This window comes from Apteryx rowi, unplaced genomic scaffold, assembly GCF_003343035.1.
Source record: "Apteryx rowi isolate R43461 unplaced genomic scaffold, aptRow1 scaffold_5, whole genome shotgun sequence".
Taxonomy (NCBI): Eukaryota; Metazoa; Chordata; class Aves; order Apterygiformes; family Apterygidae; genus Apteryx; species Apteryx rowi.
The window spans coordinates 8,200,545-8,217,474 of NW_020450760.1; the positions used below are offsets into that span (position 1 = coordinate 8,200,545).

Genomic DNA, 16,930 nt, shown 5'->3' on the forward strand with positions numbered 1-16,930 from the left:
GCCACATCTGGAGTACTGTGTCCAGTTCTGGGCTCCCCAGTACAAGAGGGATGTGGCACTACTGGAGCAAGTCCAGCGAAGGGCTACAAAGATGATTAGGGGACTGGAACATCTCTCTTATGAGGAAAGGCTAAGAGAGCTGGGCCTGTTTAGCCTGGAGAAGAGAAGACTGAGAGGGGATCTTATCAATGTGTACAAGTATCTGAAGGGAGGGTGTCAAGAGGATGGGACCAGACTCTTTTCAGTGATGCCCAGCGACAGGACGCGAGGCAACAGGCACAAACTGAAACACAGACAGTTCCATCTGAACACGAGGAAAAACTTTTTCACTGTGAGGGTGACAGAGCACTGGAACAGGTTGCCCAGAGAGGCTGTGGAGTCTCCTTCTCTGGAGATATTCAAAACCCGCCTGGGCGCGATCCTGTGCAACGTGCTCTAGGTGACCCTGCTTGAGCAGGGGGGTTGGACTAGATGATCTCCAGAGGTCCCTTCCAACCTCAGCGATTCTGTGATTCTGTAATATTTTTAATTGGTGGGGGATCTTTTGTAAGAACTTTGATCTCTCCTTAAAGGACTATGTAAATCCCCCTTTCCCTTCTTCGAGTTCTTCCTTCCTCGCTGTTTCAAAAAATAAATAAAAAAAATCAAACCCAAAACATCTTGGAGAAATTAAAACTTCTTTTCACTGCAAGTTTAAATTGAGTTTCCAACACATTTGGAAGTTGTGCCTCATTCACACTCCCAAATTCTACTGAATATAACAATACTTTAATTAGCATTGACTGTTCTGTCATGGAGAATAGCTATAAATTAGTAAGTACAACTCCTTAGCTGTCAATAAGACTAGTTTCCTAGGAAGTTACTGAACTTGATCATCCAATCTCCCTAAAATTCCCCATGAGTATTCAAAGACAACCTCCTGTAAATCTTTACAGTTTCTTTTCCAGTGGATTTTTGTTTGTTGCCATGCTTATAAAAAACAAAACCAAAAAACCAGGAGAGCTGCTTAATGAAGCCGTACTGCTGCACACACAAACCCACACTACTGAATAGAACATAAGTGTGTGTATAACAACTTGAATTTTTTTCACAGTTGAGCTCTTTTTACTTTGACATCTTGAGCAGTGAGAATGTACATTCAAATTTACTGTCACTTTGCTGTCCTGCTGAAAAGCAAGGGAAGACGGGGACAGTGCTGCTGTTCTGTTTTCATTGGAGTTAGGCATAAGAGTTAGTGTATTTCAGCTCAAAATTACATTCAGTTGAGTAACTTCTTTATAGTCAACTCGCAATGGGCAACCAGAGAAAGTAATTCTCTAATGCTTTTGGTTATATTTCTATGCTTATTGCCTTGCAATATAATGCACTTCTTTCTGTTTTCTTTGCAATGAGTAATTTAGAATTTATTTCTAAATCCATAAATTTTCCCTTTGCACACATCTGAGATGGAAGCATCTACCCAACAATATCTGGAATACTAGAAATAGTGCAGTTGTATTTGAACCATCCTATAGGGACTATGTAAAAAAGTATACAGTCCGAACTTTAATTTCTTCTTGTGTCTGCTGAACTTGGAGGTGGTAGTCTAGTCCTATTTTTGCTTCATCACCATATCCTATACAATTGTTTGAGAAAGTTGATACTTAAGAAGATGGCTTGTTGGGGGCATTCATCCCATTTAATTTTAGGCATGGAGCTATATATTTCTTCTCCAAAGAGTAAATTTCCTCCAAAACAAATGTTTTGATAAACAATTGATTACTTTCCTTTTCCTGAAACTAAATGTTAATGTCTTGTATTTTCATGTCTTCCTTACATTGTGAAAGTGAAGAAATAACTTAAGTTTTTGAAATAAGCTCATATAGAGGTCTTCATAAACACAAAGTGTTCCAGCAGTAGCTGCAAGGAACCACAGTGTGTACATGTGTCAGCTTGTGCTCAGTGTTTTTTTTGTTTCATTTTGTGATTTTGTTTTGTTTTAATACTGTGCCAATAATTGGTTGCCCAGGGTGAGTGTTCTTTTGGATGCATGCGAATTTTTCATCTGAATCAGTTTTACAGATAATTCAAAAACTGCAAGTGCAATATGAATCTGCCTCTGAGCAAACTGTACTGCACGCTTTTATTTAAAAAGGTCTAAGTGTTGTTACGGCTGCTGATTTGCCAACCATTTGTTGCTTTGTTATCTTCCAACATAGTGTTTAAAATGGAGCAAGTATGTTCGTATAGTTCATTTCCTCTTACATTGTTTTGGCTGCAAGTGATGTGTGAGGCTTTTCTGTTTTCTGTGTTTTCTTTGCTCTGTTTTGTTTTGTGTTTTTTGTTGCTATTGTCTTTTAGTGGCTGGTAGACTATAATGTATATGAAAGCAAATGAAAGCTATAGTTCTCCATTTTGAGACAGCAGTTGTAGAATGTTAATTTAATAAAAATTAACTTCTTTGGTTTTGAGTTATTTTTTGAAAATCCTCACTGGATACCACTTTTAAGCTTCTTACTGTTTTCTGCAGCAGCCTTTCCTAACCTGAAAGAGTTTTAGATTTTGAATACCGTCAGCTGCTGAATATGGCTGCAAATGTTTTGTCGTACACTTCTCTTTGGTATACCATTCTTCACAAACTTCTGAAAATGTCTTATAAAATTTTTCTTAGAGGCAATTTGGCTTGGCAAAGAAGTTAACTTTAAAGGTATAGCCAAGAGAAAAAAGACTTGTGTTTAAGTTGGAACAGAGGTAGATACTGAAATATTCTACTATCAGCTGCCTACCATTTTAAAAAAAGACTTCTCCAATGTTAAGTATCAGCTTCTGTGTAAAACTTCATGGAACTTGAGTTGGTTTTTTTTTTTTTTTTTTTCCTAAATATGATTTTACTTCTTTTGTTCTCTTAGGTAATTAATACCAACATACAAAACAGGAGCCCTAAGCCAGGGCCTGCTGCACAGGAACAAGAACTTGGCTTTTTCTTGGAAACAGGACTTCAAAGAGCACATGTTTTATATTTCAAGAATGGGTAAGATTTGACTTATGTGTTCTTGTCTTGGTTTGGGTTTTTTGTTTTTACTGTGTTTTTTGTTTTTACTGGGTGTAGTTGTTCTTAACAATTGTGGATTGTGGGATCATGAGGCCTCTTATTAATAAGGCAGTAACATTTTGATTGAAATAATGAGACTTTCCATACTGTATTTATTTAAATTTTGTTAAATCTTTTAATGAAAGTATGTGAACCAAAGAACCTAATATTTTTACTTTTTATTAAATATGAGAACTTGAATTTCAAGGAATAGTTACAAGTTTAAGGTATTTTCGTATGCTTTGTTGGTAGATACTCTTAGGAAGTGATTGAAAGCAAACTGCAATTCTCAATTTTTATAATTTTGATTTTGTAACTTTTTTCCAAATCTGTTCAGTTATCACTTATTTTAACATTATGCTGCAGGATAAACGTGCATGAAGATCGACAGTATGTATCCATACAATCTCTATTGTTCCTACTCTATAGATCCTTTTAGACTCTGCATGGGAGGTCATTCATAGCAAAAGGCTCCTGTTAAATATCTAAAAATCCAGACATTACAGAAAATAAAAAAAGGAATGCAACCCTCTATTCATTTTTAAGAGCTTTGAAACTTGGCACAAAAGGTTTTTAAGTACATTTCTGACATTTGTTGTTGAAAGCAGTTAGTTGTTTAACGATTGGTTTGCAGTGTTTCTTATTTCATGAGGAAACATGGTTTGATTGAAATATTGGCACTTTTGGTAGGACTACCTTTTTATACCAAAAATGTTAAGCTTTCAAATACATAAGCAGGAAATGAAGGAAAATTTACAGTGTCTGTAAAGAGTTCGAGACTTTAATGTAATTTTAGCAGAGATGGTTGGTTGACAAAAAGACCTTCAAGTTTTGAAACTGTTCAGGGATGTCAGTGTGGAAATAGTCACTGAACTGTAGAAATCTCATTCTTAAAGTAATGAAGTACTGCCCGAATAATGCATGATCTGGGAGTTATGTTTTAGTTCTGTTTTCATCACTTAATTGTGGGAGGAATGGAATGTTCTGGAAGTTCCAATTTTCATTTACCAGAGCTAAAAATAAAGTTCCTGTTTTTATGCCTGTACAAAGATAGCTGAAATACAAATATCGAAAGAATCTCAGTGGCAGTTATGGTAAGGAATAAGGTAAAAATTCAATATTTTTGAAGAATTTTGATTGAATGCCAGGAATGGAAGCGGTCCATTTAATCTGACATTTTGTGCCTAAGAGCAATCAATACTGGAAAAAGTGGAGTAAGATCAATTAACACACACACACACACACACACACACACACCCCAGTTGTGCAGTGGGTTATAGTGGAGCCTGTAGAGGAGTTTTTGTTTTCCTAGACCATAGCTGGTCTGGCATAAGCTTTGAAAGAAGGTGGTGGGTTGCATTCCATGTATGCTTTAGTCCCACATAGGGAAACTATTAGTGTTAACTCCTACATAAATATATAGTCAGTTTTTTTGAGTCTTTATTATAATGGTTGCTTGTACCTTACAAGTTAATTATGCATTAGATTTTTAATTATTTTTAATTATAAATTTCTTCTTAGTGGGAGAGAAAATGAGGTGTTAGGAAAAATAATTCTGTGCCAATCATTATTTTACATATTGCTGCCATTATATCCTTTAGGCTCCTTCCTCAATTTGGAGCCTGTTTCAGTTCTTCCAAGATTTCCTAATATAGTCATTGCTCCAGGCCTCTACTTATGGTGCTTTGCTGGGTCCCTTCTTTTTTTTTTCATCTTGAATTTACCATAACTGAACAGAAAACTGCTACTTTAATTCTTTTTATATATATATATATATATATATATTTCTAATAGTGACAAACTTAAAGCATGCTTTTGAATGTATTTATTTCAAAGTTGCTTCACTGTATTTTTGAGCTTGCCATCTATCCTCGTTAGGTATATAGAAATCAGATTTAAGATCTTTCCATTAAGCTTTGCAACATGCTTCAAATTTTGTTTTAATCTATAATTGTAAAGATTATATGAATATTGTCAAGCATAGGAAACAGGTATTTTTAAGACAGGCAGTTTAGAAATGGAAACATATTTGTTATAAATAAGCTTTGTTGCCATTGAAGCTATTGGTATTGAAAGGATTTGAATCCTGTGGAGGAGGATTAGGGAATTGCTAGAGTTTAACTGCTTGTGTGTGATGGGGGAGAAGGAGAAGAAAAATGTCTGTCTGATTTTGGAGGCAGATTAAATCCACCATCTTCATATTGCAATGCAATGCAATCTCTTCCTTGTGTATGTTAAGGAAGTGAGGCTTACACTAAGAAGAATAAATCCTGAAATAAAAGTAACTTTCATTTAACTATAATCTGGCATTGTTTTGAGTCAGTTCAAATGTTTATCTTTTTATCTTAACTAGCATAATAGCTATAGTAATTTATGCATTAGAGCATGCTGATAGGATCTGATAATGGTTGGGAAAATGGATAACAGTAAATGGATAAGTGGTTTTTTGTGTTTAAGACTTGAGTTCAGCTCCAATAAGTACTAATAAACATGACTTGAATCTGCTGGGGTGTTGAAATAATTTGTTTGAATGGCTTTTGCTATGAAATTTGTTGCAAGTTTTGGGGCTTGTTGGTTAATTGCTGCTTTTAATTACTCTTCTTCCACTAGAGATAAAAATGCTTGGGCCGTAAAAATTGTACTATTGTGGTGTATGTGCCAGTTACAAACTAAAAGAGGAAATAAGACAACTTTTATGCTGTCAGTAATGTAGAGGGGATTGCTGCTTACCTGGAATGCCAGTTGATCCACTTTAAATTGCCCCTTTGCTCACTAATTGTACAGAGATTTTCTTTTAAGTCAAGAAAGTAAGTTCTTGTATGAAAAATTATGAAGTGTTTGAAACCTCTGAAGCCTAACTGCTAAGTGCCAGCATTTGAAATACATGGAAAAGCAATTATCCCCAGGAAAAAAGTGGCCATATGCTGAACAGAAAAATGTTACTTTAATGCTCTATTAAGACACAAATCTGAAATTAGTGTTTTCTTCCAAAATGTACTGAATTTAAGTAAAGACTGAAAAACTACATGCTCGCGTTTCACTTGGGAGCAGAGGAAAGACTCTAGTTTGAAATGAGTTACAGAGAAGTAAGGAAGTTGTTTGGAAACTAAAAGTAGCTTTATGTGCCCTTTTTTTTTTTAATCTAAAATATGTAACTTTAAATGTTTTTCTGGTTGATTACACAACTTCCATCTAGTTTAGTAGTTTTGCTGTAAGCTCAAATTGAAGGATGATTTCAAAGCCCTGGTATTGTGCCAAGAAAAGCTATGAACTACAGAACTTTGACATTAAGACTTTAATATAGCTATTTTTGAGTAAAATGCCCCTGAGAAAGAAAGGACAGCATTTTATGTACCCAGTAATCCCTGTGTCCTAGTATTTTCTTTGCTTTGTATTCATGTTGTAAGATAAACATGCTTTCAGAAAACTTAACTTGTAAATTTTTTTTTGTTTGTTTGTTTGAGGTAGCAATGTCTAGAAAAATACTAGCTATGTATGCTTTTAAAGTGAGAGAACTTTTTGGTTGCAGTCCAAAAGCAGGTGGCCATCATGTAAATCCCAAACTTAGCTAATCTTTAGAGCTCTGTTGTAGTGTCTCCTATATGTCGCACCTTCTCCAAGGATATTGCTCCTGCAACTTAGCCTGATCTCCATCACAGTTCACACGCTGAATCAAAGCTTGGGGGACCTGACCAGAGCTGTTCTCCTCGTAGTGCCTGTACTTGTGTGCTGGCAGACCTTCCCTGTCCTCCTCACAAAGTATAGTGACTCAGAGATTTCCTTTTTGCCAATAGCAAGCTAACCCAACAAAAAAGAAATATTTTTTTCTGCACATAAATGAGTTTTCTTGGCTCGCAAAATGTTGGACAAGCACAATGCAGGAGGAGGGACTAAATGGAGAAAGTGAGAGAGGAGAAAGGAAGATCTTACTTCCGCACTATTATAAAGTAACCTTAGAGTTGAGGTAAGATCCTTTTGGATTTCTTGTTGGACTAATCACTGGATGAGAGCTGACCAGAAAAGCCTCTTAGCTTTTGAGAAGGTAGTTCCAGAGCAGCTTATGTTGTTCTATGGTCTGACTGGTGTGGTTGTTCCCCTCCCAGCTGCTGCCTGTTTGTGGCCTTTCCTGGAACTGTTGTCAATTTTCAGTCACTTCTTTGAGTTACTGATGTTAAAGACTTGCCTATGTAGAAGTTTTCTTTAAATTTATTTTTTTTCTCCCTGCCATGACATTTGCAGGAATATATCTTTTGGGTTAGTGATGGAGAATGGATGGAAAGATCCACTGGTACTTCTATTGCCCATCTACTCCTATACTTTGCTTGCTCTGGAGTTTTTCCAGTGATGAAATCTGGGAGAAGGATTGATGAAAATGCTCGGCATAAATGCACATCAAGAGACTCCTGAGGCATTATTTTGCCACCTCATGTTAGAATACAGTGCTATTTATCACCCCCTGAATGTGTTCAGATCTTGTTGCATACCCTTCATCAGTCTCAAACCAAATAGGTCCTTCATGAAAAAATAGAAATAAGATGAAATACAAAAACATTAAAATGCTGTGAAGTTTCACATTTTTGATACATGAAATATCACTGCTGTATTTGAAAGTAAACTGGAAATTACAGTTTTGAAAACAACTTTATCATGGAGGTAACTGTTGGCATATTTTTGTAGTTAGGAAACTAAGCCAGAATATATTTTAGATATGGAAAAAAATCACTGTTTGACTACGAAAAATTAGTTTCAAAAAAGACTTTAATATCTGTCATATCAGAAGCTTTCATCACCTTTACTTAAGATTCTGTTCTTACTATGTTAGTTCTCACTGAAAAACACAGTATGTCTGAACGTGAGGGGAAATTGTTATTCCCTCGCAGATTCAGATAAAATAATCTGTCAAGAAGGGTTTCTCTTTTCTTGTCCTTGTGTTGTGTTTACTTGTTCTGACTTGTCTTAACTTCAACAGTTTAAAATAAGATTCCACTGTGAAGTTATATATAGAAAATTGGTCAGTTTAGCATGAAGGACTAAGCTGAATATACACATGAAGGAATCATTTTTATTCAAATTAATTTTCAATAACATTTGTAACAATTACTGTTATATAAAACTCTAAAAGAACGATGTTAGTATCTGAGTTAATCTTGAATTTTGACTTTAATAATTTGCAGTTGTAATTCAGCCTCTAGCTCAGTTTGTCGGAGAAGATAAGCCTGGTGTTTTTTAGCCAATGTATTACAATTCTTGCTTACTATGGCTGCTACTCATGATTGCAAGCATCAAATTTCAGGTTTTGTTTTTTATATTGTGTTGTAATGGCAGCACACAAAATGGTATTTGTAGCCTTAAATTGGAGAGGGAATGTTTAGTGTCCTCCTCCTGCCCCTCCAAAAGTGCTTGCTTTACTGCTTCATCCATCTATCTTAATTTCCTTTCCTGGCTGTGACATTGTTCTAAAGAACACTCTACTTTTGGCATTACATGGTGTGGTTATTCCTGCAGTTTTGCTTTCTTTTCTCTTTTGTCCCTTTTCATGCAACTTACCAGGTAAGGATTCGTAGAATAATACAGGCTGGAAGGGACTTTGGGAGGACGTCTGATGCACGGCCTGGCTCTGAGCTGCCCTGCGCTAAGCAGGTTACTCGGGGCCTTGGCCAATTGTTTGGAAGATCTCCAAGGATGGAGATTCAAATTCTGATGAAGTTTGGGGCCTAGATATTGTGTGAACAATGGTCAATAAATAAGATTATATCAATAAATGAGACATATCACCAGAATGTGAACTGTAGTAACGTACAACTAGTTAAGAGTCTTTTGAGTTTCTTTTCATTAATACTGACTTTTCTCCAAAGGGCAGTTAGTTGCTCTATCTAGATGATGATAGTTACTTTCAACAAGAGGAATTTTTTGTTCCACGAATGTACCTTTTGGCTATTTTTATTAAAATTTTAGTAGTAGTTTAACATGGAGCTTTTCAGTATTTTGAAATACAAGTTACTAATTATGCAAGTTCTTTGTTCATATTAAAATCCTGTTCTTGAACAGATTAAAAATGTTGGAAGTTGCCAGTTTTAACTACAAAAATATTAATTGACCCATTAACTTCTAAAGGAAAAAAAAAATAATTAGCAGGTGGGAGGACTAACTGGTGTTAAATTTCCTCACCGTAGTAGCAGAAACTGATGTGCTAAGCATTCAGGTAGGTTTGCGCTGGGAAGAGTGCAGCCGGTGGGCCTACGAGCATGTGTTGCAGTCACAGTGGTGATGAAGGAAACTGGCTCTTGGAAGAACTGAGTGGTTAATTAGGTGTTCAGAGCTGTAAAAAGACTCGTACTAGGGCTGGGTTCATCTTTATTTAAATGGTAATAATTATTATGAAGCTATTTTTGCACAGGTATACCAAATTACAGTATTTGACTCTTCAAAACTAGCCCACTTGACTGTAAGCTATAGGCAGTGCCATAGCAATCAAATTATGAGTTTTGAATAACTTGACGTGCTGGTACAATGAGCAGAATGCTGGTATGGTGCTAAGAGAAACTGAATGCAGTGCAGATGTTTGCAGACTGTGGCTCTGTTTTCCTTCAATATTGAAATTAAGGGCACTTCAAAATTCATCACTTTTCAAAGTGTCCATTACTCAAATGATTTCTGTGTAACTAGCCAAACAGAATTTACAAAGTTGCTTATTTTGTGGGATGTTTCAGCAGTAGTCTAAATATTTAACATTAAATCAAGATTAAATTGAAGGTGGTGAGAGTCAAAGCTATCTACTGTAAATATTTTGGAAACGCAATATATGTTACAGCAGCTCTAGTTGCCTAGAAGATTGAAAGGCAGGTAAGCTTTGCTCCTCCTGTGTTTTCAGGTGAATACTGAAAAATCCCCCTTCCCACCTCCCAGTTTCGTATCCTTTCTTTTCAAATATATAACCATCAGGATAGTGCATATTTGCTGAGGAGGGCTTGCAATATTTTGTTGACTTGCAGGCATTTTGGGGTTAGTATTGAAATACGATGTTTCCCTGTACTCTGGCGATTTGAGTTTGGTAGATGTATCAGATCTGATTCCTCTTCTGCCTCCCAAATTCTCTTTCCTGTGTTGGCCTACTTTTCTCAAGTAACCTTTTTCTGAACTCCCATTTTATGCACTGTATTTTAAGCATGAGAAGTAGAAGGTAACACTTCCTTCTCCAAGTGTATGGTAATGCCCTTGCACATTTTCTCTCTTGTGTATAAGTGTAGTGCATATGTATGGGTAATTTTTACTGTTTTTTAATGCCTTTCTGTTTTACTGCTGTCAAATCCCTATGTTACTACTGTGTGGGTATTTTAAAATTGAATTTCTTTGGAAATAAGTAGCACATCAGAGATCACATTCAAACAGGTGTGTGCCTGGTAAGCAACTCAGCAGTGAAATAATCTGACTCATTTTACTCTGTTTTTATAAGACTATTAGCAAGATGGGTTTTAGAGGTCTTTGTGTGCTCTCCTCCCTGAAGGAAGTGTTGCTGTGAGCCTCAGGYTCACTAATGCGGGGGAATTCTTACCAGAAGTCTGTACGCAGAGCAGCGGCATAAGCAACAGTGATTACTAATAAATATTCTGCTCATATATTTTTTAAGTGTTTGCATATGCTTTTCCTATGTACGACAGATACAATACATAAAATGAGCTGTATATAATATGGATATGGAGGGTTTTTTTGTCTCCATTTCTGTACTTTTCCCCAAATTAACATTTCCAGTTAAATGGCAGTGTTCATGATTAATTTTGAAAATATAAAAATGAGAGAGCTTAGTAAGCATTTTCAGAACCGCTGTTGTAATGCAAAAGAGAAAAGGAAGTCTCCTCCACTCTGCTTTGTTTTAATATAAGTCTGATAGCAAGAGTTGGCAATAAAAGGATAAGACTCTTAACTGGACTGATAAGTAAAAGGCACTTAAGCAACTTAAACTAGTGGAAGATGATGTACTTTCTTCAGTGAATCCCCCCTCCACAACGCGGCTCAGTTCTTTTAAGCGCTGTCCCGGGTTTGACCTTATTGAAAAGGTGACTTTCTTCCCTCGCCCCTTTCTTTTCCCCTGTATTGCCACTGAGAGGACCGAGGGCTGAGCCACGTGCAGCCCTCGGGCTTTGGCCTCCTTTTTGTTGCTCAGCGATGTTTCTGGCTAAATAGTTGATCTGTATTAGCTTTTGTCTTCTATCAACTGTTGCTCTTTCATTGATGTATCCCAGCTGTTTTCTTGTGGCTTAAAATCTTGTACCTTATCTCCGTATACTTCTTCTGTGTGGTTTCTGCTGCTCTTTTCTGACCTTTGTGTCTTTAGGACAAGTTGTAAAACCCTGCAGGTGTTCAGCCAGCTAAGTTCTCCACATTTACAAACTGGGTGACCTCCTGTATCTTCCATTTAGTATGCTAAAGAAAATCGCTCTTGGGTTACCCATTCTTCCTTCTAGTTCTGTATTTATTTTTTTAAGTTTCTTTTCAATACAGATAAAATACTTCTATGAAATTTAGGATCATACAGATTGACTGACATGTAATACCATGTTAATAATTAACAGTAAATTCTGTCTACGTTATTCCCTCTGTTAACTTATTTCCTTAGTAAAACTAGTTTTGGCATGTTCAGTGCTTTCTTTTTGTGAATAAAAAAAAATAATATTTTTTTTTGTCTATGGTTTTCCTTGGTACCTTCTTAATCTACCCCTGCTTCTCCTTTGACTAGATCTTTGCTTGAAAAGAGAAACTGGCAAAATACTCAGAGGTGAAGGGCAAGACTTCTAACCTACCGTCTCCTGTAACTGGAGACGTCCTTTTATGAATCTGGTCTTTGTGCCTTAATAGTTGAATCTGTTACTAAAACAAAACATCCGCACGCATATGCAACGTCCTGGAAGGGAGCTGTGGTGGTGGTGTGAAGCGATGTAAGCAAAGCGCGCAGCTTCCTGACACTGTCAAGTGGCGTTGTCTGCTGCCGCCTTCCCCTACCCCATGCTCCTGGCGTGCGTTTTCCCTGTTTGCTTTCTGTTGATTCTGGTGCTTGTTTGGCCCTTCTGTGAACTCATTTCACTCTCCGCAATGGCAGAAAACAAACTCTGCAAAAGACCATATAGCTTTCTATCATTCTGGTGAGATGAACTGATCCGCAGGAAGGTCTCATAATGGCTAGTGCTGGTGTGAGGCAAGGACAGGACCGTGCAAAAGAGCGTAGGGAGATGCGGAGGAGGAAGAAGGGAGGAAAAAGGGAACGTGTACCGGGGGAGGAAGATGGGGAGAATGAGACCTTCCCTTTTCGGTAGCGAACCATCAGGTAAGCTCAGCTATCTGTGGAACTGCAGGCTACACCATAAGAAGTGTTTTCATTTCAAATGCATGAGATTAGGATCTGCAAGACAAAAGTAGCTGAACATAAATTTAGGCTGTTTAGACATGTCTTGTTACTGTGTGTTCTGAAAGAATTGCTGCTTAAATAGGCTGTTTCAAATAGTTAATGATTTATGTAGCAGTAATGGCAAACTGAAGGTGTTTCGTTTATAAGCCAAAACTTCAGTCAAGCAAACATGATCTTTTGTGGAGTGAATTTCAAATACCTGGGATTTTCTTACTGCATGAGTTAACAATGGATAAAATGAAAAGTGCAAGATTTTTTTTTAAAAAAAAAAAAGTATGCTTAAAAAGAGTAGTTTAGATTATGGAAGGAAATAAAGGATTTCCTACTTCTAGTTTAAAGTAATATCTAGTGATAATCAATGTTTTGTGTGAATATTCTCCCACTACTGTAGTATTCCATGTAAAAAGTATGAAAGAAGGAGCTGAAGTGGGGGAAAAATGCAGAGGAAAATTATTGAATTGTCCGAAGTTGTAACTGTGTCACCTTCTGGAGACACATCTAAACCTTACCTGGCTTGTTTGCTTGAATTGACTTGGATCGCAACAGATCCATGATTTTTGTAATTGTTCATAAAATTACTCTGTTCCCCCCCCCCCCAAACCTGAGGGAAAACAGACAGAGACATTAGTCACAGCTATCTGAAGTATCATCAGTTTAGCAGAACATTTAGTGTTGTCTGTTTGGTCAGGCCTTTAATACTGCTATTGCAGGAAGCCACAGGGATCTTAGTGCGTGGTGTTTTTTTTTGTTTTTTTTTTTAATTTGCCTTTTTAAGGATACATAGAGCAATATATTGCTTTAGTATTGTAAATGGCATGTCTTGGAGTATTAGGGTGGTGTTCTGTTACTGCTGAAAAGTTGCACTGTTAATTCGTCAAATTCCTTGCCTTATGTTTATGCAGTAAGTTGATTAATTGTAAAAGCACTTTTGGTCTTAATATGGTGTAGATTACTGTTCGTGGCTGTAAGTTACTAGCTAGAGTGCGTGGAATGAAATTGTTCTTATGATCGTTTCAGTAGAACTGCGTTGTGAACACGCAGCTCTCACCTGGGTTACTAGAACACCTCTCCTCCGACTGGCACACATAGTGGGAATTTCGCCGGCCCTCACTCCAAGCTGGACAACTAGTCTGCTGAGGGATGAAAACACATGCATTTTTCTTTGCTATGAATTGGTGAAGAAAGCAAACTTTAAAACCTACAATGTACCATTGAGTTTTCAAATGTTATATTCCCTTTCCTGTGTATAGGGAGAGAACGTTTGGGAAATGGGATCAATTCCAAAAGCAATTTATACTCATCACTTTAATGGATCCATCTAGATTTCATTGTTATTTTTGTTTTTTCTTTTAAAACATGAGTATTTCTAAATGAGATAAAGTAAGCCTTAGTAATGAGGTAATAGTTAGGCTAGTATAAGAAACTTAGTCTATTTGTGTGGTTCTGGATATACTTTTACCTCTTGAGTGGGAGAAGTACCTGCAATTTAGCAGCTGATCTGCACAGCATGGGAGACTTGGTTTAGGCTCACTAAGCAAAAGTTATTCTAATTCCATGCTTAAGCTACAAAAGGTAATGTTTAGTCTAAACCTTTTTTTTTATTGATAAGCATAAGAAAAATTACATGATAAACAGTTGCCATAATAATGGAGAAGATACCATTATCAAAATATATTGTAAATACAAAGTAAATTAATCTTATCAACCTTTTTGAGGTTATCTGTAAAACATTTCTTTCCTAGCCTGGTTTGAATATATTGTGACTAGAACTTGCTCCCTTTGCTATAGGGCATAGTGTCTGTTCTGCTGTCCTAACGTCTTCCCAGGAAGGCCTGCTTCTCTGTGCCACCTAGTATTTACTTTCCTTGATTGTTTCTGGCTGTCTATGGATCACTTTGAGCAGTTTCTTTCTTCCTTTCCTGTAAAACAAAACAAAACAAAAAAAAAAAAAACAAAAAAAACCCCCTCAAAGATGAGAGAGATTTATGAATATGCAAAAGATTTAATCTGGGGTGTGAGGTATACCTGGACTATTAATGGCAAGGATTAGGTGTCTGGTGCCAAATGTGCTTCTGAAACAACAAGTATTTGTGGTGGTGGTGTCAAGTACGTCTGTACCAAAAGTTTGCTACTGCTAGCCTGCATGCCTACATTCAGTTTTTCTGATCCTGCGCTGAAAGCCAGTCCTTACTGGTCCTAAATTGTCTTCCTGCTCTTTCTTTCATCCTGTATCTACAGTTACTGATCTCTTACTCTGCTTAGGGGCGAGCAACTTTGCATAGGCACAGTTAAAACATTTTTATTATGCTAAACAGAAATGCAGTCTGGAGTTTTCAAAGGAGCATGAAAGTTATGTTGCATGTCAACTTAGAATGATTAATTTTATTCTAATATAAATCTTTGGGGTTTGGGACACAAAGGTGTAAATTAGTTCTAAAGGAATCGATTCCTACAGAATTTCGGTAGAAGATTAGTGTCTAATACCTTTTTAAACTTCTGGTTCTCAGTCTTTAACTGGTGCAATGCTCGTTGAATAGTCAAACTTTTTTTTTTCTTGAAGATTGAGAACAGCAAATATTGTCATTAAAAATAAGGAAGATGAAATTCAAAGGGCTTGACTTAAGAGCATCCTGATGGGAGGCAGTCACATAAATGTGTATGTGCCTAGCTAGCAATGTCTATCTGTGGGCTCCCTGTCAGCTCTGAAACAGCTGAAAGTCTGTCAGCTCTGAATGTGTGTGAACACATCTTTATTTTATTTTTTTTCTCCAAATTTTGAAAGGATCTCAAAATCATTTACAGACACTGTGCAATGTTGTTTTCTATGTTACACCACCCTTTTGCTCTGGAATTTGGTCAGCAAGGGGTGGAACTGCTGAAGTGAAGGCACAGCATAATGCAAAGCAGGTAAAAGGTCTGTGCTTCCTAGGCAGGAAAGGTAGGTGCTGGAATAGCCTCCACCCCTTTCTCCCAGATATTAAAAGCTGTTAACAAATACAGGAAATGTACTTTGCTAAAAATAGTGTTGTGTGGAGATGTACCATATTGTTCATGATATATTTTGCTTCATTACTTTTCTCTCAAAGCATTTAACTCAATTCTTGGGTGATTTAGTTTGTAGCTTTGCAGTGTACTTTTTTATTACATTTTGTGTAGAAAATGCTTAACAAATCTAAACTGTACTCTGTTTTCCTTCACTTGTGCAGTGGATCAGTGTTAAATGCTTTATGAAGCAAAAACTAATTCCATTTTAATTTTTTTCCTGGATGATCTTACTGCTTTTTCCATGAGACAGTAGGACTTCAGTCGCACATTTTAGTCCCTTCTAGATGCTTACCAAAATGTAATAGGTAACTAATAATAACGTGTCATGATGGACTTAAGGATTTTTAAGTTATGTGCTTTTTCATAGTGTATTTTGTTGTTCTTGTAACATTTGAAAAGGCATGAACTTGGTATGAAAAAATTGCTATGTCATAGTTTTTTAAAGTTTTAAATTACTGTGATTTGAAGTTTTGCTATGAATATATTTCATCTGTAGTAGCAAATTAGTCTTTTGAGGTGGCAGGTTCTTTTCCCCTGCTCTTTTTCTTTTCTGACGGTTTTTCAGAGAGCACTCCAGTTTCTTGGCCTGCATATTTTTTTATTTTTTTATTTTTATTTTTTTTTTATTTTTTTATTTTTTTATTTTTGCCTCGTTATAGGGATGCATCTGTGAATTGGAAGCACAGTCCTTGGGCGACAGCTCCAGTACTGAGAAGTGTGCTGTTGCACTCGGAACAGAGGACTTAAAGTTGGGATTCCAGTGATCTCGTTTTGACTCTTTTACATATTTATCATATGGTATTAGTAAAACAGTATATATTCTGGCTTTCCAAAGGTGCTGAATGTATCCAGCGTCCATTGAGTTCATAGTTTTTTGAAAATTAAGCCCACTAATGTTCAGAGACTGCTTTATTAGTCTATGAAATCAGTGTAGTATGTGTTAGCTATTGAGAGACTTGTATGAAATAAATAAATAACATCTTTAATGCAATTGCTCCCATGTTAGATATACACACAACATTATTCTTCTTAGGAAGGTGCTAATTGAAAGCTTTAAATAATGAAAATTTTGTTTCCTTTCTGCGGTCAAGGTCTGCTGCAACACATGGACTTTTACAGACAATCATTATTTCTTGTGTGATTTCTGATTATTTCTTACTAATCAGTTTTGGGATCACCTTGAATAGTTGTTCTTATGGGTTTTGTTTTTTGGAAACGTTAGTTCTTTAGAAATGATCTTTTATATAAAAATATTTTAAAAGGTGAACTTAAGTGAAAAATGTCTGGCTGTGCTGGAAGCTTAAATTTCTAGTAAACACAGATAATCCTTTATCATATAAAAGACAACATATGTGCCCTTTGTCATGTGATCTGAAAGTTAAAATAAATGAATTAAGCTTTCAGATAAACTGCTA

The 16,930-nt window shown here is 36.3% G+C and overlaps 1 protein-coding gene across 1 annotated transcript in view; it reads left to right on the forward strand.

The window, feature by feature from the left end:
- The window catches only part of TTC7B (tetratricopeptide repeat domain 7B), a 137,454-nt gene that overhangs the window by 20,263 nt on the left and 100,261 nt on the right, over positions 1 to 16,930 (forward strand). The window contains exon 4 of the mRNA XM_026079525.1: positions 2,889 to 3,010. Coding sequence (XP_025935310.1) covers positions 2,889 to 3,010 — 122 coding nt within the window. The remainder of the gene's footprint in view (positions 1 to 2,888; positions 3,011 to 16,930) is intronic.